Raw genomic sequence first — 25,748 nt, forward strand, 5'->3', positions numbered from 1 at the left:
CAGGCTTTGATTACGCTGTTAACCTCACAGAGCAACGTAGGACAAGGCTCACTGCATTTTACCCACCTGGTTTTGGACATTCATAATGCTCTGCTTCCCTTACAGCTTTATAAAGGCAGAAGAGATGTGCTTTGAGGATACAGCATAAGTTACAAGTGAAACGGGGTATAAGCAATTTAAATACAAATCTTGGAAGAAAATAAACAGTGCATTGGATTGACTGGAAAACATTTTTTTACCGCCAAACTTATCTGTGCAAGTAAAAGGTATATTGATGAATGGGGGAATAAACAGATAGAAAGGTATATAGACTGTTAAATCAATGGGGGCATGCAAATAAATCACAACCCCCCAAAAATTTTCAAACCAACTGGTGCCTGATCCACTTTTCAGGACATAAAATGTAAATATGGCATAAATACAAGTACAGCTGCAAATCCCAAGAGTGTCCATGAGACAGGGGGCTTTTAAGCAACAGGTAGAAATCACTGTGTCCCATTCTCAGGCCTGTGGTACAAGGAGATGAGGCAAGACTGGTGTAATGGGCTCCTTGAAATCCACGAATCAACAAGAATTGCTACAAGGGGAAATCAAGATCCTGCCATCTCAGATTAGAGAGCTGGTAAGACCATGGTTCATTTTATTTGCTCTAATTGTGCAAATTAAATACTGCTGGAATTTATGTAGTAATTAATTAGCTCAGGAAAACACTGGCCACCGTGTTGGAAATCTTACTTCCAGTGCATTTGTGGAGGAAGAAATAACAAAGGTACGTTAAGTTATGGGCCAGAGTGGGGCTGGTGGCTTAGTCCTATTGGCACACACTAAGGCACTTTTGTCTGAGGAGGAAGCTACGCTGTTCAGAGGCACATGTGTGAAAGTTGAGATACACTTACAAAGTAGCCTGTTCCCAAGCTGGAAGGAGCTGAGCTCTGCAATAAAACACAAAGACAAAGTGGAAAGTCAGTGACGGTTTTTAACACGTTCCAATCCACACAGCTCATTACCAGGCCTTTCCAAGCTTTTCATCACTACATCACAGCACCAATGTGCTGCCCCTTGTCATCTGCTACTGAAACAAACACGCTGTTGCTTAATTTTTCCCTTTACATCTCTCAACGACTCTGAGATGGTAACGTGCTATTTACTGAATTCCAAGCTTCTGCGGTCGACGTAATTGCCAATTTATTTGACAGGCAGCTGGGTAATGAATTAATGATGGCATTTCGCCCTGCACTGAGACTAAACAGACACTCATCAACCAGCCTCCCTGACATGCTGACATTCAATGCCCTGGACTCCAGCTACTCAGCTTCGTGGCCACAAAGGGGCAGGCGGGAGGGGGAGAAGGGAAAAAAAAAGTAGACAGACTTCAAAACAAAAAGCCCGGTGGGTTTGGATGACTTTTTCAGTGTATGACCTGTTTGCCAATTTATTCCCGAAAGGCCCTGGTTAGTACACACATAGTGCTTTTCTAAAATGAGACATTTTGTAAACATAATTAGTAGTCTGAAATGTAAAGAACGCGTGGGCACAGAGAAGCCGCTTCAGTCAATGTGCCGTTTTCTGGAGAATGCAGACACTACAATTTCCCATTTGGATGTCCACACTGTTTGACAAACCAAGGACTTAGAAAGAAAAGAAAAACACAAGCAGTAAACATTTACAGTGTGAAAGAGATTTCAAAACTCAGACTCATAAAAATAAGTGAAACTGATATTATTACCATGGGAAATAATCAAATGGTTTAAACAAAAAACCATCATGAAATTCAGTTTAAGTGGGGCACGATCACAACCTCTACATTCACAGGAATTAAGGAGATAAAGGGTTTTGTTTCATTAGTTTTTCATCTAAGCAATGGGGATTACACAGCAGGTTCTCTTAGAGACACAGGGAGAGACCGAAACATCTCAGTCCTAATCCAGGTCACTGCCTGTTCCACTGCAGGGTGGGTGAACATTTGACAGCGCTCCTGCCCGGAGAGTCGATGGACAAGGAAGCAAAAAGCAGAGGACCATTCTCTAGTGAGCACTGAGACAACCAGTCTGTAACTCCTGTAGCTCAATTCCCATTTCTGTTCCTCAGCACAAGCTCACTTGCAGTAATGCCACAGCTCAGGGATAACCAGGAACTGCAGAGGGGCCCAACCAGCCCAGGAAAACCACTGGAAAGACCAAGAATTGTCATCATTTCATCCCTGTTCTGAGACACTTCTGCAGGGGACCCCAATGCAGATCTGCAGTGTACAGGTCTGGTTATCAGCCTGCAAGGGGAGCTCCACAGAAACAAAGAAATTCCAAAGTCCTCCTGTCCCCACTCTTGCTGTTCTGGAGCCACCATTCTCTGATGTTCTCTCTACCACCATCATCCACAGCAAGGCCCACCTGGCCTGGTGGCAATGCCCCTGACAGTGCCTCTGCTCCAGAATGGGCACTGCAGATCTGGGAACACAAGGCCATGAGGCCCCAGGGCTCAGCTCAACTGCTCTGCTTTCCTCAGTGTCGCTGGGACCGTTCTCTGTGCTGGGAATAACCTGCTCACCACCACAGCCCTGGTCACTGCCCAGCCTGACCGCTGTTCCCAGCTGGGAAGTGCCCTCCATGGGCCACCAGACCCTGGATCTGGGAGCCTGTGCCCCCCTGGTGCAGCTCTGCAGCCCCTGGCAGTGCGTGCAGTGCAGCACACTCCAGTATCAAACACATCCACGTTCCTGGCAGAGCACACCACAAAGCCTGCCTTGCTCCTCACTCAGCCTGCTTTCTGCTTCATGCCATTTTTCATTCTTTTAATTTAAGCTAGAGAGATCTGCCCACAAGTACAACACGTGCAATCATTATAACCACTTTTGTTTCAGCTATGTACAGATGCCAAGCGAGTCCCACTCTTTCACTCACAATTTTTAAAACTTACTTTACTGGCTGAAAGCTCCAAAGTTTGCCTTCTGCATCTGTGTGTAATTTTTGTCTGCTTTCTATTCCAAGTTTTGGAAGGATCAAGTATCAAAACAAAACAATAAAATGGAAGAAAAAAAGAATAAGCAAACAAAATATTTCCCACTGAATATTTTCATTCCTTCAAAAGCAATGTTGCAATGGCTATGGGAGGACAGTCGAAACATAGCAGTCAAATGACTTTCACTGAACAACTGTGCATTTTCAGGGAATTTGAGTTTGCTGGATGGAAATATAGCCCTTCACACATTGCATGCTGCATATGGAGAGTACAGTTTGCAAACTCTTTTTAATTGAAGTACAAAAGACTGTGCTGCACATGCATGGATGACTATCAGCTGTGTGTGAACTGTGTGTTGACAGAGCACAAAGGCTGAAGCGAGGGCTATGCAAGAGACAACTTCTCACCTTTTGGGTAACTCCCAATAGCGAAAGGATCCCACTACCCAGTGCCCAGCCTGGGTACCAACTGCACAAGCATCTTTACAAGCCCATGCTGAGTCGAGATCCTGCACTGGATGGTTCTACATCTCTTATATAAAGTGTGCCTATAATAGAGGTAATGGTTTCACTTTCCGAAACCCTTTGCAAAATAGGACATCAGATATACTACTTGATATTCACACAACCACCAGCAGAAGCCTGCATTAGGTGCCCATCAGCAAAACACACTTGCTTAAAATTAACATGGTTTTGGTTTTGTTATTTTCCTTCTGGGTTTTTTTGTTTTCTTTTTTTTTTGTTTTCTTTTTTTTTTAAATTTTTGTTTTGTTTTGTTTCCTTCCTTTCTTAGAGAGAAGAACTTTGGCCCAGAAGCAAAAATGTAGTAACCCTTGTGTAAGCATTAGTTTATTGTGTACCAAAGAAAATTACATCCTTGAGGTCTTGGAAGGCACAGTTATACCCATTTTGCATATATATTGTGCATTACTTGGGGAGCTGGGTGGGGAGAAAGACTGTGTTGTACATATTTGTTCTGGCTATTGTTTATGCAGGTCTGACTGAATGAAGGAACAGTGGGTATCATTTCAATTTCTGATGTCAACATCAAATTACTTATTTAATTTCATGCCTGGCGAAGCATTGTATAGCTACACGCAGAATCATTTCACTTCATTTGTTATGCTGTGTTTTCTTGGCGATTGGCTTGCCTTCCAACTGACAGCTTTAATTACGACATGAATTTGATTGCACTGCCGAGGAATTAACATAATGCAACAAAGCATTTAAGCACCCAACCTTAGACACACAAACACACACATACACACCCTGGCAAACACACACACACACACACACAAAGCAGCAGCCACTGCAGCTGATCAGCTCCTGGCACACGCACACAGACACACAGAGCTCTGCTCCTGTGATTCCACTTCGGATACAGCCAAGTGACGCTCTGGAGAAGGAACAGCACCGAGGATTTCAGAGCACATAACCCACTGACTTGTCCCTCAGTTTGCCTTTCTCTGGGCTCTGTACAGGTGGGAGGAATGAGAGACAAGAGAAGGGGAAATATCCCATATTTGAGGCTGAAACCGTGAGCTGCCCGCAGGGTTGATCTGCTGGGGGGGTAGGTACGTTTCTTCACGAAGCAAAGAGCGACAGGCCTGGTGGACAGGGGCCTTCAGGACTTCACCCTCAGTGATACCTCACTGTGAGCTACTCTCAAAGCCCACAAGGCAGCAGGAGCACACAAAGCACTGTGGAAAGGGAAGCACTCACAAAGAGCGCATCAGCTTGGATGCGAGCCCAGGATGAGACCTTTCACATAGGGGACAAATGGCAAGAGTCCTGTCCCACTCCCTGTTCAGGAATTGGAAAAGCATTCCAGACAGAAAGGTGCCAACTGTTTCTTCTGGTTTGTGATTCCTTGTTCAGCAAAGCAAGCAGAGTCCAGGCGCTCCAGGCTTCTGCTGTGCAGCAAGAGTGGATGATGTGCTGCCTCCCAGCCCGTGGCCACGTGAGAGGCTTCTGCTGCTCATCCCCACACTGAAAGCCTGCAACCAGCACCAGAAGCAGCAGGCAGGGTGAGATCAGACAGATCAAGAATTTAGGAATGTGCACCAAAGGAATCAGGTGCTTTGATTTTTGATCAGCACGGAGGTGGCTGAACCCCTGAATACTCAGTGCATTCGCCACCCAGGTTAGATGTAATTCTCATGTTTTCCTCAAGTAAATCTCCTGGCTGTTCTGTGAAACATGACAAAAGAGTATTCCAAAGAGGGAAGACTCAATTAAAAATAAATACATTCAGAAAGATACGGAAAACAAGTTGACTGAGCTCCAAGCTGAGTAAAAGAGAAAGCACTGCCATCTTGTCTCCAAGCAAGATCTCAACAAAATGAATTCTACTACTGGCAAAATTTTGATGAGATTAAACTGACTACAGCACCCTATATATACAGGAGGAGCAGCTCTCCAATTTCTCTTTTAGGCCCCTGGAGCTACCTCTGTCCATAAAGGAAAAAACAAGTTGCCATTCCAAAAAAAAAAAAAAAAAAAAGAGAGCCATGGGTTTATGAAATTCAGACAGGGAGCTGGATCAGGGCACTGCCACATGCCTGCACTGGAGCATTCGAGCAATCATTATCCCTAATCTAGCAGAGGTCAAATTCTCTGCTAATTATGTTCTCTCACAGAGGGGTGTGTGCCTGGGCACACATGTGCAAGATGAGGACAAAGAAAGGAGTTGATGGAAATCAGTCTCACTGCATTGCACCTGACAAGAACAGAGGATATTCCTCTTCCTGCTGCCTGATGCTATCTCAAGCCTCATTAGGAGAAAAGTCTCCTGTTTAACATGGTCTTTTCACTGAATTATCTTCTTTTCATTTCTGCCCACCTCTCACAATTGCTGCAAATTACCGGCTTGGATCTCATTAGCCTGGAAAGGAGTCACTCCTTGTAAACACACTTTGCATCACTCTGCATTATCCAAGGACTGCAGGTACAGTTACAATAGGCAGAGTTGAAAGATACCTGACAGGAGAGAGAATGAAGGCACTGATGTGTCAGTTTGCAACTGGATATTCATTATCCCATCTCCCTCATTCTGCATCTGTCACTAAACCATCACTTAGGCCCCACATTAAGGCCCATGAAGCTCCAACACTGCTGTTTCACCAGCCTGCTTACAACTGGGGATCAGAAAATGATCATCTGCCTGCAGTATATGCACTTCATTCATTATCCACATTTCTATACAGGAGCTTAATCTTACAATGCTGTCAGGCTACATTAGTGGAGATTCATTATATTTCATGGTCAAAATTTGCTTTCCGACCTCAAGGTTACTCTGCCCGCCATGTTTTATATTTTGGTTCTATCTTCTGTTGGGTGCACAACTTTTTAAGTATTTTTTCTGAAAAAACAGTTGTGAAAACAGAAACAAATCTTCAGAGAAAGCTTACTCTGTTGTCTGATGCGTTTTCTGGACAGTAATTGGTGGGTATCATTAGACAACTCTTCTTCAAAAGATATTATTTAAAATAACCTTATTAAGCTCTTGAAGCATCTTTGTGTTCAAGATCAAGCTCAGGGCAGGCTCCCCCACATGTGAAAGTGGAGGCATCACTGGCACTTTGTCAGGCCCTGTCATTTCAACACACGGGGTGTTTGGCTTTGGGAGAGAATGGGATGCACTGCTCTGAACTGAAGGGGGCTGGGAAAGGCCACCACAGGCCCAGGTAAGGTGAAAACTATCTCATGCATCTTTTTCAAATCTCAGCTGAACTGGTCACACCAGACCAGACAGACATGCTTGAACTGCAATGAATTATCAAAGCATAAAGGAACTTTCCTTATTAAGCAAAACATAACCTAGGTATAACATTTTCATATGTACATCTTCACACATATTTACGTAACGTTCCTTTTGAGCATCCCGTGAACCCCTACGTCCTCTCTCAGATGCTCTGGGGAGGTTGGATTTGCTCTCTGCTTCCTTTCAATTTGCCACAGTGCCAAGACAAAGGAAAAGTATTGTAAAAACATTGGAGAAAAAGTGGATTGGATGGGTGGAGGGGGAACCAGGACTCTGCTCTCCCTGCCAGGTCTGGCACTGCGGTGCTGTGAGCTGCTGGGAAGCTCAATAAGCCTCTGAGCTCTCCGCTCAGCACACTGCGAGGGAGCAACAAGGCTAAATTAAAACCATGTTTGTAAGGAGCTGTGAAATTTTTTCGCTGGAAGGTGCTGTGTAATTGTGGAGTTCATTGCAGTGACTTCTCAGCTGCCATGGGGCTCAGAGGCAAAGGATGGCAATGGTGACAGGCTGCCATCCACTGCTACCTGTACAGAACATTTACTCACTATCTCCTCTGGTTTCAATCTGCTCTTCCAAGGAGCCCTCAGACTGACCTCACCTGACAGCTACGAAGGGCAGGATCTGAAGAGTTTAGCTGACTGTTCCCATAAAGGTTGGCTCTGGGGAAGAAATGGACCTCTACAATAAGGTGACAAAGGGACATGGAAAGAGAGTGCTACAGATTTCACACTTTCACAGGAAAAAAAACAAAAAAACCCCGGCATCTGTTCCAGTGATATGCACAATTCAGCAGAAATTGCTAGCTGTGTGCCTCGAGGCTTGAATTCGCACCACGAAATGTATCCTTTACAAAGGTATTTCTTTTAATGCCTGCTCAGTTCAGTTTTATTGGATTGGCCTATAGAGGACACCATCTGGTATCTGTCATCCAAATCTACGTGGACATGCTATCGATAAAATCCCCATTTCCAAAATGTGGGTTAGTTGAGAGTAGGGCCAGATTGCTGGCTGATACAAATTGGGCTGACTAATGTAGCCATCCATGCTTTTACCAGCCAAGGATCTGACCTACAAAATCCCCAATTTAGATACTCCTTGGGGACAGGGCTGTCTTTATATTCTGTGTTGTAAAGCATGTAGCACAGAGGACTCAGAACCATGAATAAAACACTCAAGGATTGTGATGGTACACATAACAAATAATAATAATCTGATTGCAGCAACAGAGAGATTTCTGTAGCCATTCCTCTGTCGGAATAGCTCGTGTGTGTAACCCCGTGAATGACCAGCATTCTCCAGTGGAGAGAAACACTCCACAGAGCTGCCATCTCAGGCCCTTCCACAACACTTTAGGTAGAGCAATAAAGGCAGAGCTTATGCTATTGTTGGCCATGTTATATCAATTCATTATATATAAGTTAGCTGAGTCTCTCTAGACATTCTAATACTTTTCATAAAGACAGTATTTAGCCCAAAGAAATACATTCTTTTCCTTCCCCAGTCGGGGTAAAAAGAGGCCACCTCACTTCTCAAGTATGCAGAACATTTTTACTTCGTTAAATGGCCTTCGAATGTTTCAATAGTAACGAGCATTTGCACACAGAAAGACATTGTATCAAACTTTGAGAAGTTTTCTTAACTGTGGCCGGAGATTAAGTTACCTCTTCCTCTCCAGAAACCCCAAAAGAAGGAGGTTTTAGCAACAAACCAGCCCAGGAACTAAACCATGTTATGACTTAGAGTGCTCAGAGCACTCCAGCAGGGTTGCCCAGAGCAGTGTGTAGCTGCAGGGGTCATACTCACGTCGCTGAGTCTTTCCCGGGAGCTACTTCGATGGAAACCCTTGGACTCCCCGCTCGCGCTCTCACTGTCACTGTCTCGGCAGCTGTTCTGACCTGGCTTGAGCTGCAGCAGAGAGAAAGCAAAGAGAGAAGGAGTTTAGCCTGGTCCAGGCAGGTGCCCTTGTCCACTGCTCTCCTTTAGCCCAGCCCCAGGTCCACGCAAAGCAGCATTTACGTGGTGCTCTCAGCAGTGCCACTGTCACCGTGTGACCCTGTGCCAGGGCAGGACCTCAGCCACGCCGTGAATGCAGACCCTCCTGCACCACAGGGAGGGTGTGAGGTCCAGGTGCTGCAGGCAGGAAGGGGGAACACTCCTGTCCCAGGGAAACCACAGTTTAAGACCTTCATTCGGGAAGCTTTTAGACCCCTCAAGGCATTTCTGCCAGAGGTGAAGTTGTTAAAGTTGCCATCACGTTGCAGCACACACAGTCAAACCCTCCCTCATTGCAGCACAGTGTAACGTGGATTCTGAGATCCATGGAAGTCTCCCCAGGGGAAGAAGAAGTCATCACTCCAGAGAAGCCTTTTTTTGCTGGGCTAGCCCCTAACCACATTGCCTGGTACTATAAACAATTCTTGACTAACCTCCATGTTCATGAAACAACATGATCTACTTAATAGCTATCAAATTGCTTTTGCCTTTCAAGCCAGGTTTAATGAACTTTACTGGCATTGTAATAAATAAAAAGTACCAAAAAAAGCCCTACAAACTGTATTTTCATTAGAATTGAGAACACATCTGCTTTCTCTTATGCTGTGGACTGTGCAGGTCAACACATTGCACAGCAGTGTACTGAGGAAAGCATTTACAATCTATATTCATTACTTATGTCCGTGAGCGCATATACACATATATACACATACATGACTCACATCTACTTTAATGCTGAAAATGCATGTTTTAATGTATCTTTCCATATGTTTTGCTTGAACATATTAAAATTTTCCTCTAGCCTTGTTGATGCTTCATTTGAACTAACCTCCTGTGAAGACTGGTTACTCCAGAGACCAATTCTGGAAAGAAGTCCCTTTCAGAAATTTAGATCTAAAATCACATACATAAATACTGGCAGCAGAGGTAAATGAAGACCAAATACTTGGGCAAGGTATCTAATGAAGTATTTTATGAGACACCTACTACACTCATCAATATTCATATAACAAACACCAAACAACTCCTTCTAAGTTATTCTAATTACTAATATGATCATAGTAAGTTCTATTCAGACTGTACAGGAGTAGACATTCATTCATCTCCATTCCCTGACTGGAGACCAAAGGTTCCTTCTCCATGAACACTCTCCATCACCTTTTTCCCCCCTCTTTCTTCTCTCTCTTCTATTTCCACACACAAAAATTCACACAGTTGCTCTTTTAATGGTGCATGCAAGCAAAACACACTTGTGCTGATGTACATCCCCACTGTGCTCACCACAGTGCCACTGCTGTTCTGTCCCAGGTTCACTGAAGGGCCACACTAAATCTCCTCACCCTTTACAATCATCTTTTCTCCCTGCCAGAGCAAACTGTGTGTGTGTGACACTTCCCCTTCATCCCTTAATCCCCTCACTATATAAGGCACCTCTGGGTGCTCTCTATCAGTCAGATCAAAGAAAGGACACAAAGTGTATGGACCTAAAGGTTCCAACACACAACTGAGTTGCAATGCATGAGCACAACTGCAAAAAATGGCACAGGCCTACCCTCAGCTCAAAGAAAATGTAACAGAAGGACTAGAGCTATTTGTCAGACACTTACAATTTAATAAATAAACTAAATATTCCACAGCTCAGCCAGAACATTTCCAGTAAAATTATTTTTATTTCAAATGGAATGGTTTATCAGTCAGATCTAATAGATCTCGGTATCTATAAAAATAGATTTTTTGGAGGCAGAGGGGAGGATAACGAATTCAAGAAGTCTTACACTTCATATATAACTCACTGATCTTATCTAGGACTGTGTCCTGTAATTTTATGGTCCCAAGTTTACAGTTTAACCAACCAGAGGAAAATGGATCAAGTTTCCTTGACTTGGTCTTTTGTCAACATCTGCTCAATGATGGAAAAACTCTTAGTGCAACTGGGGCATTAAGAACTTTTTCCTAGTCTCAGATTTTATTTTTAGAACTTCAACTTATTTTGTACACAATTTTTACACATCAGTTATTTGCTAACTAATCATAACAGCTCAGTTTTATAATTCTTCTACATCATGAATTCCAGCTATTTACAAAGAAGAGAAGAAAAACCCAGCAGGTGTCATTTTTCTAGACACAATTTACAAGGAGTAAGAGAATTTGACCAAGATATCTGAGCCTTAAATTCTGCAGGAACAAAGTGAACTGTGTATACCAGACAGCAAACTTAGAAATAAGTCCAAGATTTAAAAGCTTCCCATATTTTCCTTTCTTTTTCTCCAAGTTGAGTTTCCCCACGTGCCAAACTGTTGAGGGTTTACATTTTATTCCAAACCCCATCAATCTGTGTTAAATTCAAAAAATTAAGCATGGAAATGTGCCCATTGTGTTCTTTTAAGAACCTAAAGTTACACACAAGCACACATGAGAACACTTAACGTGGACAGGCAACGGGTCATTTCCATCTATTCACACAGATTCAACTGCAAATGACAACACTGAAATAACACAGTGCTGCTAAAAAGGTCCACAGATAAAATTCTGGCTCTTTAGTTACACTGCATGAGTCTGGTGCATCACTGTGGGGAGCACAGGAGCCCTAAAATCAGTTTCCCCTCAAAAATGAAACTGTCCTTGGAAGAAATTTGAAGTGCAACGTTGATAACTCTTGTTCCTGTATCATTCCTGGCAGGGTACCCAAGCAAAGAGCAAAGCTAGCACAGAATTCCCGTGATGCTTACTCAAGGTAGCCCAGGAATGGCAATAGGAACCCAGGGAATGGCTGGAGCTGTGTCAGGAGAGGTTTAGGCTGGATATTAGGAAGAAGTTCTTTCCCCAGAGGGTGGTTGGCACTGAACAGGCTCCCCAGGGCAGTGGGCACAGCCCCAAGGCTGCCAGAGCTCCAGGAGGGTTTGGACAACGCTCTCAGGTACAGGGTGGGATTGTTGGGGTGTCTGTGCAGGGCCAGGGGTTGGAGTGGATGATTCTTGTGGGTCCTTTCCAGCTCAGAATATTCTGTGATTCTGTGAAGGTCTCACTGAGGAGCTTCCCCCATTACCACAGCATTACTCTTCCAATTTGCACCAGGGGAGGAGTGAAAAAGGTTTTGCAAAAAGTGTGTTTGACTCTACACTTTCACTGTAGGGTGGGAATGAATTTATCCATGTAGGGATCCATCTAAAGGGTATCACAAAGGGGAAATACCGACATTTTCTAGACTGAAAGCGCAAAACCCTAAAAACTCAGACTGTCTCAGACTCACAGGGAATGCGCACAGCCTCAGGGACTCCCTGAGTGAGAGAGATGGGGGACATGCAAAAACAGTGACAATCAGGACCTCAAGAGCACTTGCCCAGGCTGGACAGCACAGGGTAGGACCCTGGGGCACACCCACAGCTCCAAAACTTTCCTAGGAGTTTATGGTCATTCTTAGCAATGCATTTTTTTGAAATCTTTCAGTGTACCACAGAACCTATTAGTTTGAAGTGCCATTAAATCTACTGGAGGATTCCAGAAGTCGAGCAGAACTGGATAAAGTCATAACTACACTTCTTCTATTACAAGAAAGGAAAAGGAAAAAAAAAAACTCAGCTGCTGGCTGAGGGCTGGGCTGAGTCTCAGCAGAGGATTTTATTTCTGGGTCTTCACCATACCCACCCCAAACAGTGAGAGGAACAAAGCTCTTCCCTGCTCCCCAAAACCGGACTCTTTAGAGGTTTCTATATCAGGGGCATTTTCCCAGTTGGTGATGGTGAGTCCCTCCCACACTGTGGGACTGGATGAGTCCCTCAGCGCCAGGAGAGCTTCTAATGGTGACGTGGCTCTGCTGCCAAGGTGAATTAAAGGGAAAAAGCCCTAACCACCCCCCACACACACTCCCCTGGGTTTTCACTGCTCCCTTTTGTACAGACACAGGTCGTATGGAGCCTGTGTGGGCCACTGTGAGGGGCCCCCTCAGGTCTTGCAGAGCCCCCTCAGCGCCCTGGCCCTGCCCTGGGGACACCGAACCCGGGGCCAAAGGGCCACAGCTCCCAGGGGTGTGGGGACAGTGACAGTGGGCCCGGCAGGGAGGAGGTGCTGCAGGGTTGGATCCCCACAGCCCACAGGAGTGCTCAGGGGAGCAGGGCCTGTTCATTCCCTGCAGCAACTGTGTCCCCTGGGGAGCTCATGCGTTCTCCTCGTGGAATTGTCACCCACAGGAGTGGCAGAGAGGAGCTGCCACAGACCAACCACAGCCCCATCCCCCTGCCCTGCTCGGGGCATGCAGGGATGGGGGAATGAAGCTGAGCTGGGAGCCAGAGGGTGGTGTTGCAATTCAGTGGTCTTTCTCACTATCCAAATCTATTTTAATGGGTAATAAATTAAATTTCTTTTCCCCAAGTCAAGACTGTTTTGCCCATAATGGTCAGGGATCACCTCCCTGCCTTCACCTCACAAGGTTGTTCTTCCCTCCCCTGCCCTGCTGAGCAGGGAGTGTGAGAGGGGCTGGGGGCAGTTTGGCCTCAGCCACAGTACACTCACCACACTGTGTTTTGGAGAAAAGTACTTACTGCTCCTTGACTGAGTCACAAAACTTCAGACACTGCTGCCCTGCAGAGTAATGTGGAATAGAGGCAGAGCTGGAGACTGGCAAGGGGGACCAGAGAGTGACAGGGGCACTGAGAGGGCACAGAGAGGAGAGATATAAGATGTAGAACACTGAGAGTGACGATTTAATGAAGAAAGACAGACTAGCTCAGGCCTAAAGGTCACACAGAAGCCATCCAGAAATTGCTAATGTTCTGAATAAACCAAAATAGATGCAAAAACATCAGTATGGAAATGCTGTAAAAGCAAGAACTAACAGTAACTTTGTTCAGGGCATAGGGGGATTTTCTGGTGACTTGGAATCTAGTTGAATTATTTTTGCAGCAGGGAAACACTCAGCCTTATTTTGTGACAGTGAAAGTGCAAACAGAATATTCATCTGTGTCCAGGGAAAGCAGGTCTCTGCTCTGCTCCTTCTGCCATTCAACATTAAAGAGTAAAACAGACCTAACCATCCAGGCTTAGGAGTTGGATACATCTACAGGAGTAGTGCCACGGTTACTGTGTCAGCCAGACATTGCTGTGACATGAAAGATGGGGACATAAGCCATAAAACACTCCTAGGGATAACCCATAACAGCATGGCTGTCTCTTGCCTTTTGTCTCAGGAAGGAAAAGAAGGAAGGACAGAGATAGTCAATCATGTTAAGAGGTGTAAGGGAGGATGAAAGGGCAGCTGAGCCCCAGACCCCAGGGAGCATCATCCTCTCGGGACCACAGTTTGCTGTGCTGGATCCCTAAACCACTTTAGATAATTCCATAGCAGCAGTGCCTGGTTAGCACGTAACAAAAAGCAAAATAAATAAACCAACTGAGAATTTAGCAAAAGCCTTTTTCACAGAGGTTATATATCATGTCAAAAACACCCTAATGTGGCTCTCCTGAGCTTTTTTATTTTAAAATATATTTTAATTTAAAAACCCCATACCATTTGGCAGCAGTAAATCTATGGTATAGTTTTGAGGTGCCTGAGTTTCCACGCCATATGGAATTAGAGGATTATTTCACTACATTATACTTTAAAGTTCTGAATGCTAACACTTCTTGCTGTTACAGCACAGCCAGCAATCTAAGCCTCTCCCAGAGTCCTGGAGGAAGGGGACACCTGCTCCCCAAGAGGTGGCAGAACCCTGCTGTGGGGAGGAGAATTTTAAGGTTTCTGTTCTGCCTGTCACTCTTTATTTACACAGCTTTTGCAAGGGCAAGGCAGTCCTAAACTGATGGATCAGCTCCTACCCGGGTGAATGTATGGCCAGGCTCAGATCAGGTGGTGAACAGACTCATTCATGTGCCATCAGCAAAGCTTCCCAACTCCTGAACACCTGAGCAGCTACAGCCCAGGCCCAAACCCATGACAGGAGATTGTCCTGACCAGGGCAACAGCCCTTCAAATGCAGAGGCATTTGTACCTGACCCTTAGGGCTTGCCTCCAGTTGCTCTCTGGGCTCCCTGGGCTTCTCCCAGCAGCCCAGACTCCAGCCAGGCTCTGAGGATCAGAACTGTTGTCACTGCTGGCACTCACACATTTTCCTCAGTGCTGCACACACAGATCTGGCAGAAGCACCTGCAAATCAGGCACTTGCTTATGACTGCAGGCAGCTCCAGAGGCCAGGGAGCAATGGCCAGCTCAGCCTGTAGGCAAAAGAAGGCCTGGCTGAACCCAGTGTGATCCCAGTTACCCCAGTATGGACCTCACCCAGCCCCCAGGCACGGCAGAGACATCCCCTGTGGCAGGACTGCACAAACACAGCCCAGGGGGCCAGTCCCTGGCCTGCCCAGGCAAACACACAGCCCTCAAGTGCCTTCCACCACTCAGAAAAGAGCAACAGCAGATTTCATGCAGAACTGAGTATTGGATTGCAAAGAAAACATATTTTATCAACGATCAGGAACAAATCTGGCTGTATGAAAACAAACAAAAGGAGAACTACATAGCAAGGAAAAAACAACAACAGTGTAAATCAAGGCTTGTAACTTCTGATTTCAATCATGATTAACAGCTGTCATTTCAAAGCTTCTATTTATATCTCTCATGCTACTGACAGAAGTTTGACAAATGCTGCTTAGACAGCACTTCCATGTCACCTAAAGCATTAAAGGTGGTTCAACACAGAGGCCACGGGTCTGGAGCAAGACCTCTCCACCTCTCCACCGCCCTTCTAACAAAGCCACTTTCCCCACACCACCTGCCTGACCAGCTGAACAGGAGAGCAGCACAAAGAAAGCAAATCAGAGGTAAGATAATGAGGAGGAAGAATATTTACAATACACAGGTTTAGGCAGTAAATATGAAAAAAGAATTCACACCGTGTGTGGACTCTGAACATTATTAATGCAAAGACGTTTTTCACCTCAGGGAAGAAAAACCTTGTTACCTGAGAGATACAATAAAACATTAGGAGAGGCTCTCTGTGTATGTCTTGTATATTCTTATGACAACCAATGCACACACACCAAGAAATTGCCAGTTGCTGAGGATCCAGGCCTACCTTCCATCATCCTGGGATCCCACATCCCTACCAGAATGTGAAGCTTTATTTCTCTTACCTGTATGGTAAAAGTGAGGCAAACCAACAAAGAAGATCTTTGGTTTCCTTCCTATCTTTACTGAGAAGAAAACGTAATTTTCCTGTTCCAAAACCCCCTTTATGAAAAATCCCAAACAAACAGAATCACAGAGTCACAGGTCGTGCTGAGTTTGAAGAGACCCCCAAGGATCCTGGAGTCCAACCCTCAGCCCTGCACAGGCCCATCCCTGAGAGTCACCCCCTGTGCCCCAGAGGATCATCCAAACACACATGTATGTTTTTCAATTTCTTGCTGACAAAAGAAAAACAAAACAAAACAACTAAATCCAATAGAACTTGAACAAATAACTACAAACAATTTCCTAATCAGCTCAATGATAGAGAACAAGGGTGCCTTTAACTTACTTATTCTAAAGCACTGCTGGTCATTTCTTGCTGCCTCTGAGCTGATCCTGAGTCTGCTGCTGCACTTGCTCAATACACTGGAGCAGAGGAACTCATCCCTTACTGCCTTAAACGGGGGAGATCCTACGGAAAATAACCGAGATACCCCCCTCTGCTCCTGGGGAGAATTTGGCTGTTTAGCATTGTTATTACAGAAACACCAAGTGAGCGTGTTCTGCTCGCAGTAGCAAGAGCAGAAGCAACACAGGCTAAGAATAAATAGCATCCTTGCCAAGCGGGGGTGGGGGATAAGGAAACGGGCATTTATTTCCAGATCGTCTTCTCCTTCATTATATGCTTGGGCACCCTTAGATATACAGCCCACAGAAGGTGCTCCGAAGGAGCCTTGTAGCTCTATTTTATCTAAGTTTCACAGAGAATGCAGCCCATCTTTTTTTTTTTTTTTTTTTCTGTGCTGTTTATACAGAAATCAAAGATAAATTTGGCATAAACTCATCACACCCCAGAATCATACATACATTATACACCCTAGAAAGTGTAACAGGCTCGCTCTGTTCCCCAGCTCCCGACAGGAGCGGGATGAAACAGCAAGCTGTTGGCAATTGCAGCAAATGAAGCGTATTTCAGCACACTTCAAAAGCTGAATTGCAAAAAAATATAGGCTTCTTCTGACCCTTTGCATTTTGATGGCTGCACAGTGAGAAATACGGCCTTCGAAATTACACCTTGCAAGGCTCTCCATTGTACCAATCAATCTGTCCAAGCTGCCTCCACGGCACAGCTCTCGAGCAGAGCAGGATGAGCAGAGAGGGTCTGGCTGGAGCAGAGCAATCAGGGTGGGATCAATCTGCCCCTCCCAATATTTACTCAGTCCCACTGCTGAGCTTGCCTGTATCCCACCCTGGACTTCCAGGGCCCTCCCTAGGCCCTGTCAAAGGGAAACCAGTCTTTGTGCCACTAAAAAACACCTCTGAAACACAGCTGCTTAGTGGCTGTTCCTGCCTGGCATAGGTGTGCCATCCTTGTGTATAGGGATATCCATCCATCCATCCATCCATCCATCCATCCATCTGCCTTCTGATCCACACATGCTACAAGCTCTGTGTGTTACTCAGCCAAGTGATGCCCATTTCCACCATCTGCACTCCTTGCTCCTGCTTTGTACTTCCTCAAACCAGATTTTCAGTTTTATGGGCATGGTCATGATCTCTTACCACGGTGCCTGTCCCCCCACCCTGGGAATACCCGACAAGGAGCAGTTCACACACCTTGGCTGCAGGGCCTCTGTTCTGGGGTCCCATTTAGCCTTGCTCTTTTCAAAATGAAGAACTAATCTGGCAGTTTTACCCCAACATTCTGTGTAAGAACAGATTATTTCAGAGCACTTGGCAACAATGACTTTCCAGATCCTTTTAGACCTTTACCAGCTCTGGTTTTGGTGGTGACAGGCACAGGGACCAGCCTGTAGCCTCAAGCACTCTGTTCCAATTTCATCCCTGGACCTGCCAGGAGTTCTTGTTTCTGTCATACAGGGAAGGTCAGGAGCAATAGGAAAGCAAAGGCAAATACCACTTTTAACCTGAATCTCTGGAAAGGGGAGAGGATAGAAATACTATCCCATTTAGCCCAGAGTGGCTGATATCCAACTCCCTGAGGATTTTGCTTGGCCTCTAGTTGACTTTGAAAGGTATAACTTCCTGGAAGAATACTTAAGTAAGAAGATAAAATGAATCTCATGATGGAACAAAAAGCAAACTGGCCAGATTGAAAAACAGAGCACTGCAGGTCTGCAAATCCAGCTGAAGAACCTCCATCTACTTTAACGAGGGGAAGCACAACCCCAGGGTATCTTCTGTAGGGTTCCACTGGCTCCATGTCCACAGGATGGCTGCTCCTCTTGTGCAAGGGAGATGCAAGATGGGATGAGACCTCTTGGGAATATCTGAAGAGGTGAAGCAGCCTGAGAAAGAGCGGGGTGACTGTACTGGCTTGAATGAAGTCACGGTGCCCACCATCCTTCTTCCTCAACACAGACCACTAATGTGACACCCAGCTCACATTACAGAAGTAAATAAATGTCCTGAAGGAGGAAATATCAGTATTCATGGCTGGACCTCGAGATGCTTTCCACTGCTTACATAAAGGAGCCCTGTTACTTCAGCGTTCGATATAAGCCCAGAATAAATATTTAATAATTTGGTTGCATAAATAATGATTTGAAGGTTGAGCTATTGGCTTAAAACTATAATACTATTTTAAGCCGTTTAACTGCCCAGCCAGATAAATTATTCAAGACTTAAAAGTCATCCTGTGGTCTCTGTACAAGGAGAAAACTAGGAAGTTGTAACAATAATGACAAAAGCAGGGCAAGATCAATCAAACCACATGATCTCTAACACAAACAAGCAGCAATTAAGCAGCAATCAAGACCAATCTGACTGGGGTTGATGTCCTTTTATGCCAATACTCTCAGTCCAGAGAGCAAAACTTAATAATGTTTTGCAATTTATCAAGGGAACCATAAGTCTGCTCTCAGTGGCTGGGCCAAGAGGCTATTATGATAGTATTTCTCTATAATCTAATAATGTGAAGGAAGGGGGGAGAGCAGGAGTAAAAGCATTCTGACATATAACTCACGTCTATACATATTGTGTTTTCCTCTTGCTTGAATGATAGAAGCACAAGTCATAACAATATACCTCAGTACCAATTTGTTAGCAGGAAAGGGAGGGGTTGAAGTATCTGGCAAAGAAAATCTATTTGAAGCATCACAGAAGGGCAGGGAATGAAGCATCCGAATTCATTAGCAGCTGTCATTGATTGGAGACCAGTTCAGTCATCACAAATAACTCAGGAGGAAAGCAAAAGGAGGAACTATTGTTTAAGCTGTTTAAATCTGGATTAGGAACTACCAGGAAAAGGAATGCTGAAAAATTACATCCTTAAACCACAGTTTGACTTCATGGCTTAGATCTTGTTGAATTTTTCCCCAGAACTAATATCATACGAGCTGCAGCTGGTCTGAGAAATTCAGAATGCCTTCAAACTCCCAACAATACCAGCTTGTTGTTGGGTTTTGGCTTTGCTCTACATTATTATTGGATTTTTTTTTTTTTCTGTTTGCTTACCTCTCTTCCTCTCTCATCCTAAGATATAATGTAAAATACACTGCAGCACTGTGCTTTCACCTTGGACTACATTTTGCCAGTTGAAATAATGGAGTCCTCCTGCTTGCAAATGTCAAAAAAACCCCTCCTGATAAATCTTGTAGTGTGTCCCTCATCAACAGTGACCAAAGGGGGTTTAATGTTTGGTACATCTGATGAGCAGGTTGCCTCAGTCCAAGTCCCAAACCCAAAAACCATTCTGCCAGCCAGTGGCCTGTGTTGGCAGCCTCAGCAAAGAGATGGATTTAGGGTGAGATCCATCACCCACCAAAATCACAGGGGGCAACTTCATGACTGCCACTGACTTGAGGGGATGCAGAAGCCATTTGGTGTCCACTATAAATACTTGACTATTTCTGTAACTCATACTGATAAAAAAACCCCAATTTAACTTCTCTTTCATACGCTTTAAAATTGTATTATACTTACCCATCTTGAAAATATAGTCATACACTGGATAAGTGGAGTTTTATTATTGTTTTAAGATAAGTGCAAAAAAAATCTATAATACAGGACTACTATCAAATTACAGTTACTTGAATTAATCCTCCTTCTGGCATTTAATAATTTGTAAAGTGGTTATTCAGAAAAAGGTCAAAAATCACTTGGAAAGATATGTTAATGGCTCTCTAAGTAATATTTAGGCTTACTGAGTAAATTTTCACACTTAAGTCACGTATAACAAGCATCACAAAATGTATTATAAATTGTGCTTTCACACTGGAGAGCTGTGTGTGCATACATGTAACAGCCTCCTCACAAGACAGCACTTGAGCACTTAGTTAAATTCATCTCAGCTGAGGAAAAAAAATAAGCAGCTCTTTGCTGTTATGCCAGAAATATATTCAATATATGTTCTCATAAAGAGGAATATTTACCTGACTCAGGGCCTGGAGGAGACCATTATTGCTCATCTCTGCGATTAAAAAATCCATCAGAAATGATAACCCAAATAACTGTCAAAAAACCCCAACTTCTCCAAAACTCAATCTTAAAAATTAATTAAAAAAGAAATATAGCTGTAAATAATTGGAAATGAAGGAAGACAAAGCCCCGTGCTGACGGATCTACATGGAACCTCTTCTATGCTTTGAAATATTTTGGCTTTAAAATGACCCACAAGACTTAAAAATTAAGTATCAGCATGTGAAAATGTAGCATATTACAGTTTAAATCAACCATTATACAGGCTCAGCAAGCATCAGCACGCTCCTTCCATGCACTAAAAAACGTCAACTTCTCCTTGGTGAATAATAATTCGTGAAATAAAGCAGGCGTGCAAAACATGGGTGGCAGGCAGCAAATTTGGGGCACCAAGGTGTTTTAAAATGGTTTTTCCCTTTTGCATCCAGCATCCACCGAAATCTCAGCAGATCAAAGTTTTGCAGACAAGGAGGAAAAAAAAAAGCCTACAAAATTAATAACTATTTAAGTATTCTGTTTCATCATGATAACAAACAGATGGTTTTAATATTCTAGAGGCTAATTTCTGAACAATTAAAAACACAGCAAGACATTAACATCTAATGAAACATTTTAACTACCAGTATATGCATCTGCCATTAATTTCCACACAGTAAGGTCTTGGTTCTCTTCAATCTGTTCTTTATTAAGGAAAGTTTTTCCACTCTGAATTTAGTGAAGTAGAGAATTAACAACTGTTTTCAATCAGCAATCAGCATGATATTTTGCCAGTGAGCATTGAAACCGTCCACACTATCAGACATAAATTTACTCCTATGATGGCTTTGATCTGCACACTGAGTGGAGATGTTAGAAGGGAATTCATTTTCTAATTCCATTTTCATTTAGAACATATGAATTAACCCCTCACAGATCTCATGTCCCCTTTTATCTACTTTAGATAAAGGACACCTACTTAAAATGTTGTGGCTTGCACATTACTCACAGCCCAGCCAAAAACAAACTCTTTTTTTTTAAACCAATGAGAGCATTCTCATGCAAACCATATGGAAATTAAGTTCTTCAAAGGCAAGGAGAATCCTATATTTATGAGCTTCTAATTTATATTTCCTTTGCTCATCTGTGATAAGAACAGAGGGCAGTATTCATCAAAGTTCTACCCATGCAAACACTAGTTGCTACAAAAAAAAATCTTTATGCCACATTCTCCAAGCTAATTCCTGTGTTCCCTCATCAAACATGCTGCTTAGAACTGCTGATGATTTTTTCTGTGGGTTTCCACCAAATTGGCAGGTTATAATTCAAATTAAGCCAAACTAAGTCCCTCTCTTGGCTCCCAGGGTACAGCAAAAGGCTGGTGTTATTCACTGTTTGTAGTCATCGCCTGGCTACTGTATGAATGAACCCAGCAAATAAATTCCATGGGGAATAACTCTAAACACCTCCCTGGTGGGCTGGAATAGCACACTCCCTGTGCATTAAACATGTAGGCAGCTCAGTAAGTGTCTCTGGTTTTCAAAAGGGTTAAGTCAGCAAGGAACTGGGAATGATTGTAACAGAAACCACATTCTCTCCAGGTTCCTGTTTTGCTTTTAATCATGTAATTTATGTAAACATGGAATTGCAAGGCTAAACTAATAAACATTGAAAAAAGCCCTGAGAAAACAGAGATTTAGGGAAGGAGCCATTTTCAGGCCTCTGCCTGCTGGATTCACTTTGTGGTGTTCAGGAGGGATTCCACGGTACACCAAGAAATGTCTGTACTGCAGCTCTGGAGAATAAGAGACCTGCGTTCTATTTACTGCTTCAAGCCAGGAGAAACAGGGCCACGAACCTGGGGCTTCTACCTACCCACTGATGCCCTACCGAGGGGGAATCAGCTGCTCTGTCTCCCTCCCTCTAGTTTATTCCAGAAATAACATGCTGGGCTCAACACACTTCCAACAAATAGCTATGCATTTCCAAAGAAATTTCCATAACAGATCACCTACAACACAAACACACCCCATCCCTGTTGTGCCCTGCTCTGTGTGCTTGTCCCCCTCTCAAAGGCTTCACCCGAACCCTGCCTCAGTACTTGGTTTTTTCCTTCCTTTAAATAGGTTAAGGGCCAGATCCAGAGAAGCTGAGAAAACCCACAAACCTGTTTGGAATTTGGGTTTCCAAAATCCAGAACCAGAACAGTAGCTAGGTAGGAAAGGACATGAAGGATTAATCATTCGACTTCAAGCACTGTCAGCACCACGAATTTCAGGGATTAGGGCTGGGAGTTCCTGATGTGCCTCGCAGAGGAAGGGGTGTAACCTCGCTGAAAGACAGTGAGCTCTTGACTCATTTTACATCCACTTTTGGGGCAGTGAAATATGGCTGAAGTGGGGTCCCAGGAGATGCCAGATGGGATTTCAAGAGACCTTTCCAGCCAGTCATATCTGGTTCAGAGAAATGTGCACATTGAAATGACTGTACTGGGAGTTTGCCATGTAACCATTAGCTCTTTAACCACCATTAATATACCCCGGAGGCTTTGCCTTATTTTTATATGTCAGACAGTTTCAGACTAGCACTGTATTTAGTGAGGAGAGCACAATATTAAAATGTGACTTTCATACTTTTTATGCTCCAAGTGCCTGGATCTACTCTTGGCACACTACAAAAATAATACTTTTATGATTCAGTTTTTCCATGAAATATTTATAATACAAGTATTGAGTGATGGAAGTGCCAGAATATTACGATTGCTGCACTTGAATTCCTGGAGATTGGAAGCTTTTGTTTGGTCTAGCGGCGTGAAGGAAAAGCGTCCTGCTAAACATCTGTCTCTCACTGGGGAACCACATGGGAAATAAAGACTTTGGGGCAGCTCTGCCTGAAGTATTTGAGTCCTCAGCTTACCCACTGCAGTCTGTGAGCACCAAGGAGCCTCAGCATTGTAAAATCACAGAGGATCAGAGAAAGGGGCAGACCCAAGAGGTCCCAGCCCTCTGAGCACAAAGGACCAGCTGGACCTGCACCACTCCTGACACGCAGACAACCAGCTAATCCAGCCCAGACTTGCTAAAGACACCCAGTCACCTCTACAACTGCTGCAGGTGAAGGGGTGCAGTGTTTCACTGCCCTTGCCTTGTAAGAACCACCTTCACACCTCCACTGCATCTCCAGCTGCAGTGTGTCCTTGTCCCACCTATCATGGATATGCAGAACAGATTTCTCCCTTCCTCCTGTGTTTGAAGACTCTTATCCATATCTCCACTCCATTTCCTCTTTTGGAAACTAAACTGCCCCAATTCTGTCGAGTCTCTCTTGCAGGCTGTGCTTTCAGACCTTCTCCACGTACTCCACGTATTTCTTGCACCAATTATTTCCTATTCTGAAGGGAAGCACCTGCAATATCCATTAGGAAATACAGAATCACACAAATCATATGGAGATGAAATGTGTATGAAATGAAATATGTAAGGATGAAATGTGCACTGAAAGCTGTGGCCTGTGCTGAGCCAACTGACTGGTCAGGCAGTTTTTACTTCTGGGTGCTGGTCTTGAGACACCTGAAAACATCTGAAGTGATCACCTGAAGTGTTCACAACACAAACCTTTTGAATTTATGCCATTTTTTCCGTCCTGGAAGTGCCGGTAATTTCTTGTATAAATGATACCAGATCTGTAAAAGATACTTCCTGAACAAAAGAAAAACAGCTGCAAGTATATATGCAGCTTAGAGAAGAACTGTTCAGGAGAGGCTTTGGTAAGTTCACTGCAGCTTGATTTAGATCTCTCCTCATTCAAAACCTTACCTGGTCTTCTGCTAAATATTAAGAGCTTTCAATAAAAATTTTCTTTCTTAATAGTTTTTTTTTTTTCTGAGTTGGAGTTGCAAGGACAAAGTGTAACTCCTCATGGTACTTCCACAGCTGGAATTCATCTGCTGTAAGAAGCTGTTGTTGAAGTGATCTGGAGAAACACTTCTCAAACCCAATTTAACAGCTTTCAAAGATTGCTCAAAGGTGCCCAACAGCCCTGTGTTCCTTGCCAGGCCCTTCTTCCTCACTACTGTCTTTAGTTACAGCAGGAGCATTGGATTAAATTAAAACTTAATTTGCTATTTAGCACCCTGGTTAAGCAGCCTGGAACCACAAAGGATTTTCTGGTGTTCCTAAACTTATTTTACAACAGCTAAGACAAGGACTGCTAAGAGGAGATGCTGACACCCCTGTGACTGCAGACTGGCTGGGAGAGAGAGCTCTGCACAAACCCCGAGGCAGGAGAGGCTCGGGAGGAGCCGCTGGCTGGGCGAGGCCCCAGGAATGCCAGGCTGTCAACCCCTGGATCCCCCAGCAAACCATGGCAACAGCTGCCTGGCTCTGCAGCAATAAACTGAACCAATTTAATGGCTTTTATTGTTCTGCTATGATGTTTGAGCGCAACCACTTCTTCCCTCCCAGGACTCCTGAGCCCGCAAGGGCAGCGATGAGGGAAGATCTCATTTACCTAAAAGCGCTTATAAATTTTTAATTTGCTTTAACAAGTAAATTAACAAGTCCCTCATTCAGGCAAGTTTTATGGCCTCTTGCCACTTGGGGAGGGCCATAAAAGTTTTATAGATAATCCAGAGCTACCGAGATTGCTCATAATAAATTGTCTGTTTCCTGTTATTTTATCAAACCATTGGGCTTCTAATGACTTAAAGTCACAGCTTCTTTATATCTCCGCTTTTTATGAGCCCGTATTTATAAACTGTAAAGAATATCTTAAATTATACAGGGCCCCTGCTAATCATTACAAAGCCAGTTTTTTATTGGAGACAACCTTTTTGCTCACGCCCACCTAATAAACTTCAAGAGATTTAAGGGGAAAAAAATCTTTTTAGAGATAGTCTGCTCATTGAACATCGTATTTCAAGATGTAGCTTTAGCCAAAATTTCACTAATGAATACTTTGAAGTGCCCAGGACTCCCTACTCTGATTTTCTGTGGCAGTTTGTTTTTTATCTTATTGACTACATAGAGTGCAGATTCTTAAGACAGATGAACTCTCACTCTCTCAGTGAGATGAACTCACCATCTTTCCCTTGATTTCTGACACAGGAATTACCTGACAAAACTGTAGGGGTAATCACTACAGTCATGTTTACTGATGTTACATATGGAGTGGAGGGAAAAGGAGAAGTGAAGGAATAAAGTTGCTGCAGATTCTGTCCTCCAGACACCCGAATATTGTGACTTGATTAAAAAGTTTAGGTTCATACAAAGCTACAACAAATGGGTACTGGGTTAATAGTATAGCACAGGTGAAAATAATCAGTATTTTCTGTAAATACCATGTTATGGAAGACCAGAACACCCTCAACTAAACAGGGAACATGGAATTTGACCTAAAAATTCCGCATTACCTTTTTGTGAAATACAAGTCTGTGGAACTAGGAATTCCATTTGTGCTGGAGGAG

General features: G+C 43.8%; 1 protein-coding gene across 1 annotated transcript in view; it reads right to left on the reverse strand.

Moving 5' to 3' along the window:
• AUTS2 (activator of transcription and developmental regulator AUTS2) overlaps positions 1-25,748 on the reverse strand; it is a 753,479-nt gene that overhangs the window by 406,294 nt on the left and 321,437 nt on the right. The window contains 2 exon segments of the mRNA XM_050325674.1: positions 897-932; positions 8,521-8,622. Of these exon segments, the coding sequence (XP_050181631.1) occupies positions 897-932; positions 8,521-8,622 (138 nt within the window).

Source organism: Myiozetetes cayanensis, unplaced genomic scaffold, assembly GCF_022539395.1.
Source record: "Myiozetetes cayanensis isolate MyiCay16 unplaced genomic scaffold, myiCay2020 scf30, whole genome shotgun sequence".
Lineage (NCBI taxonomy): Eukaryota > Metazoa > Chordata > Aves > Passeriformes > Tyrannidae > Myiozetetes > Myiozetetes cayanensis.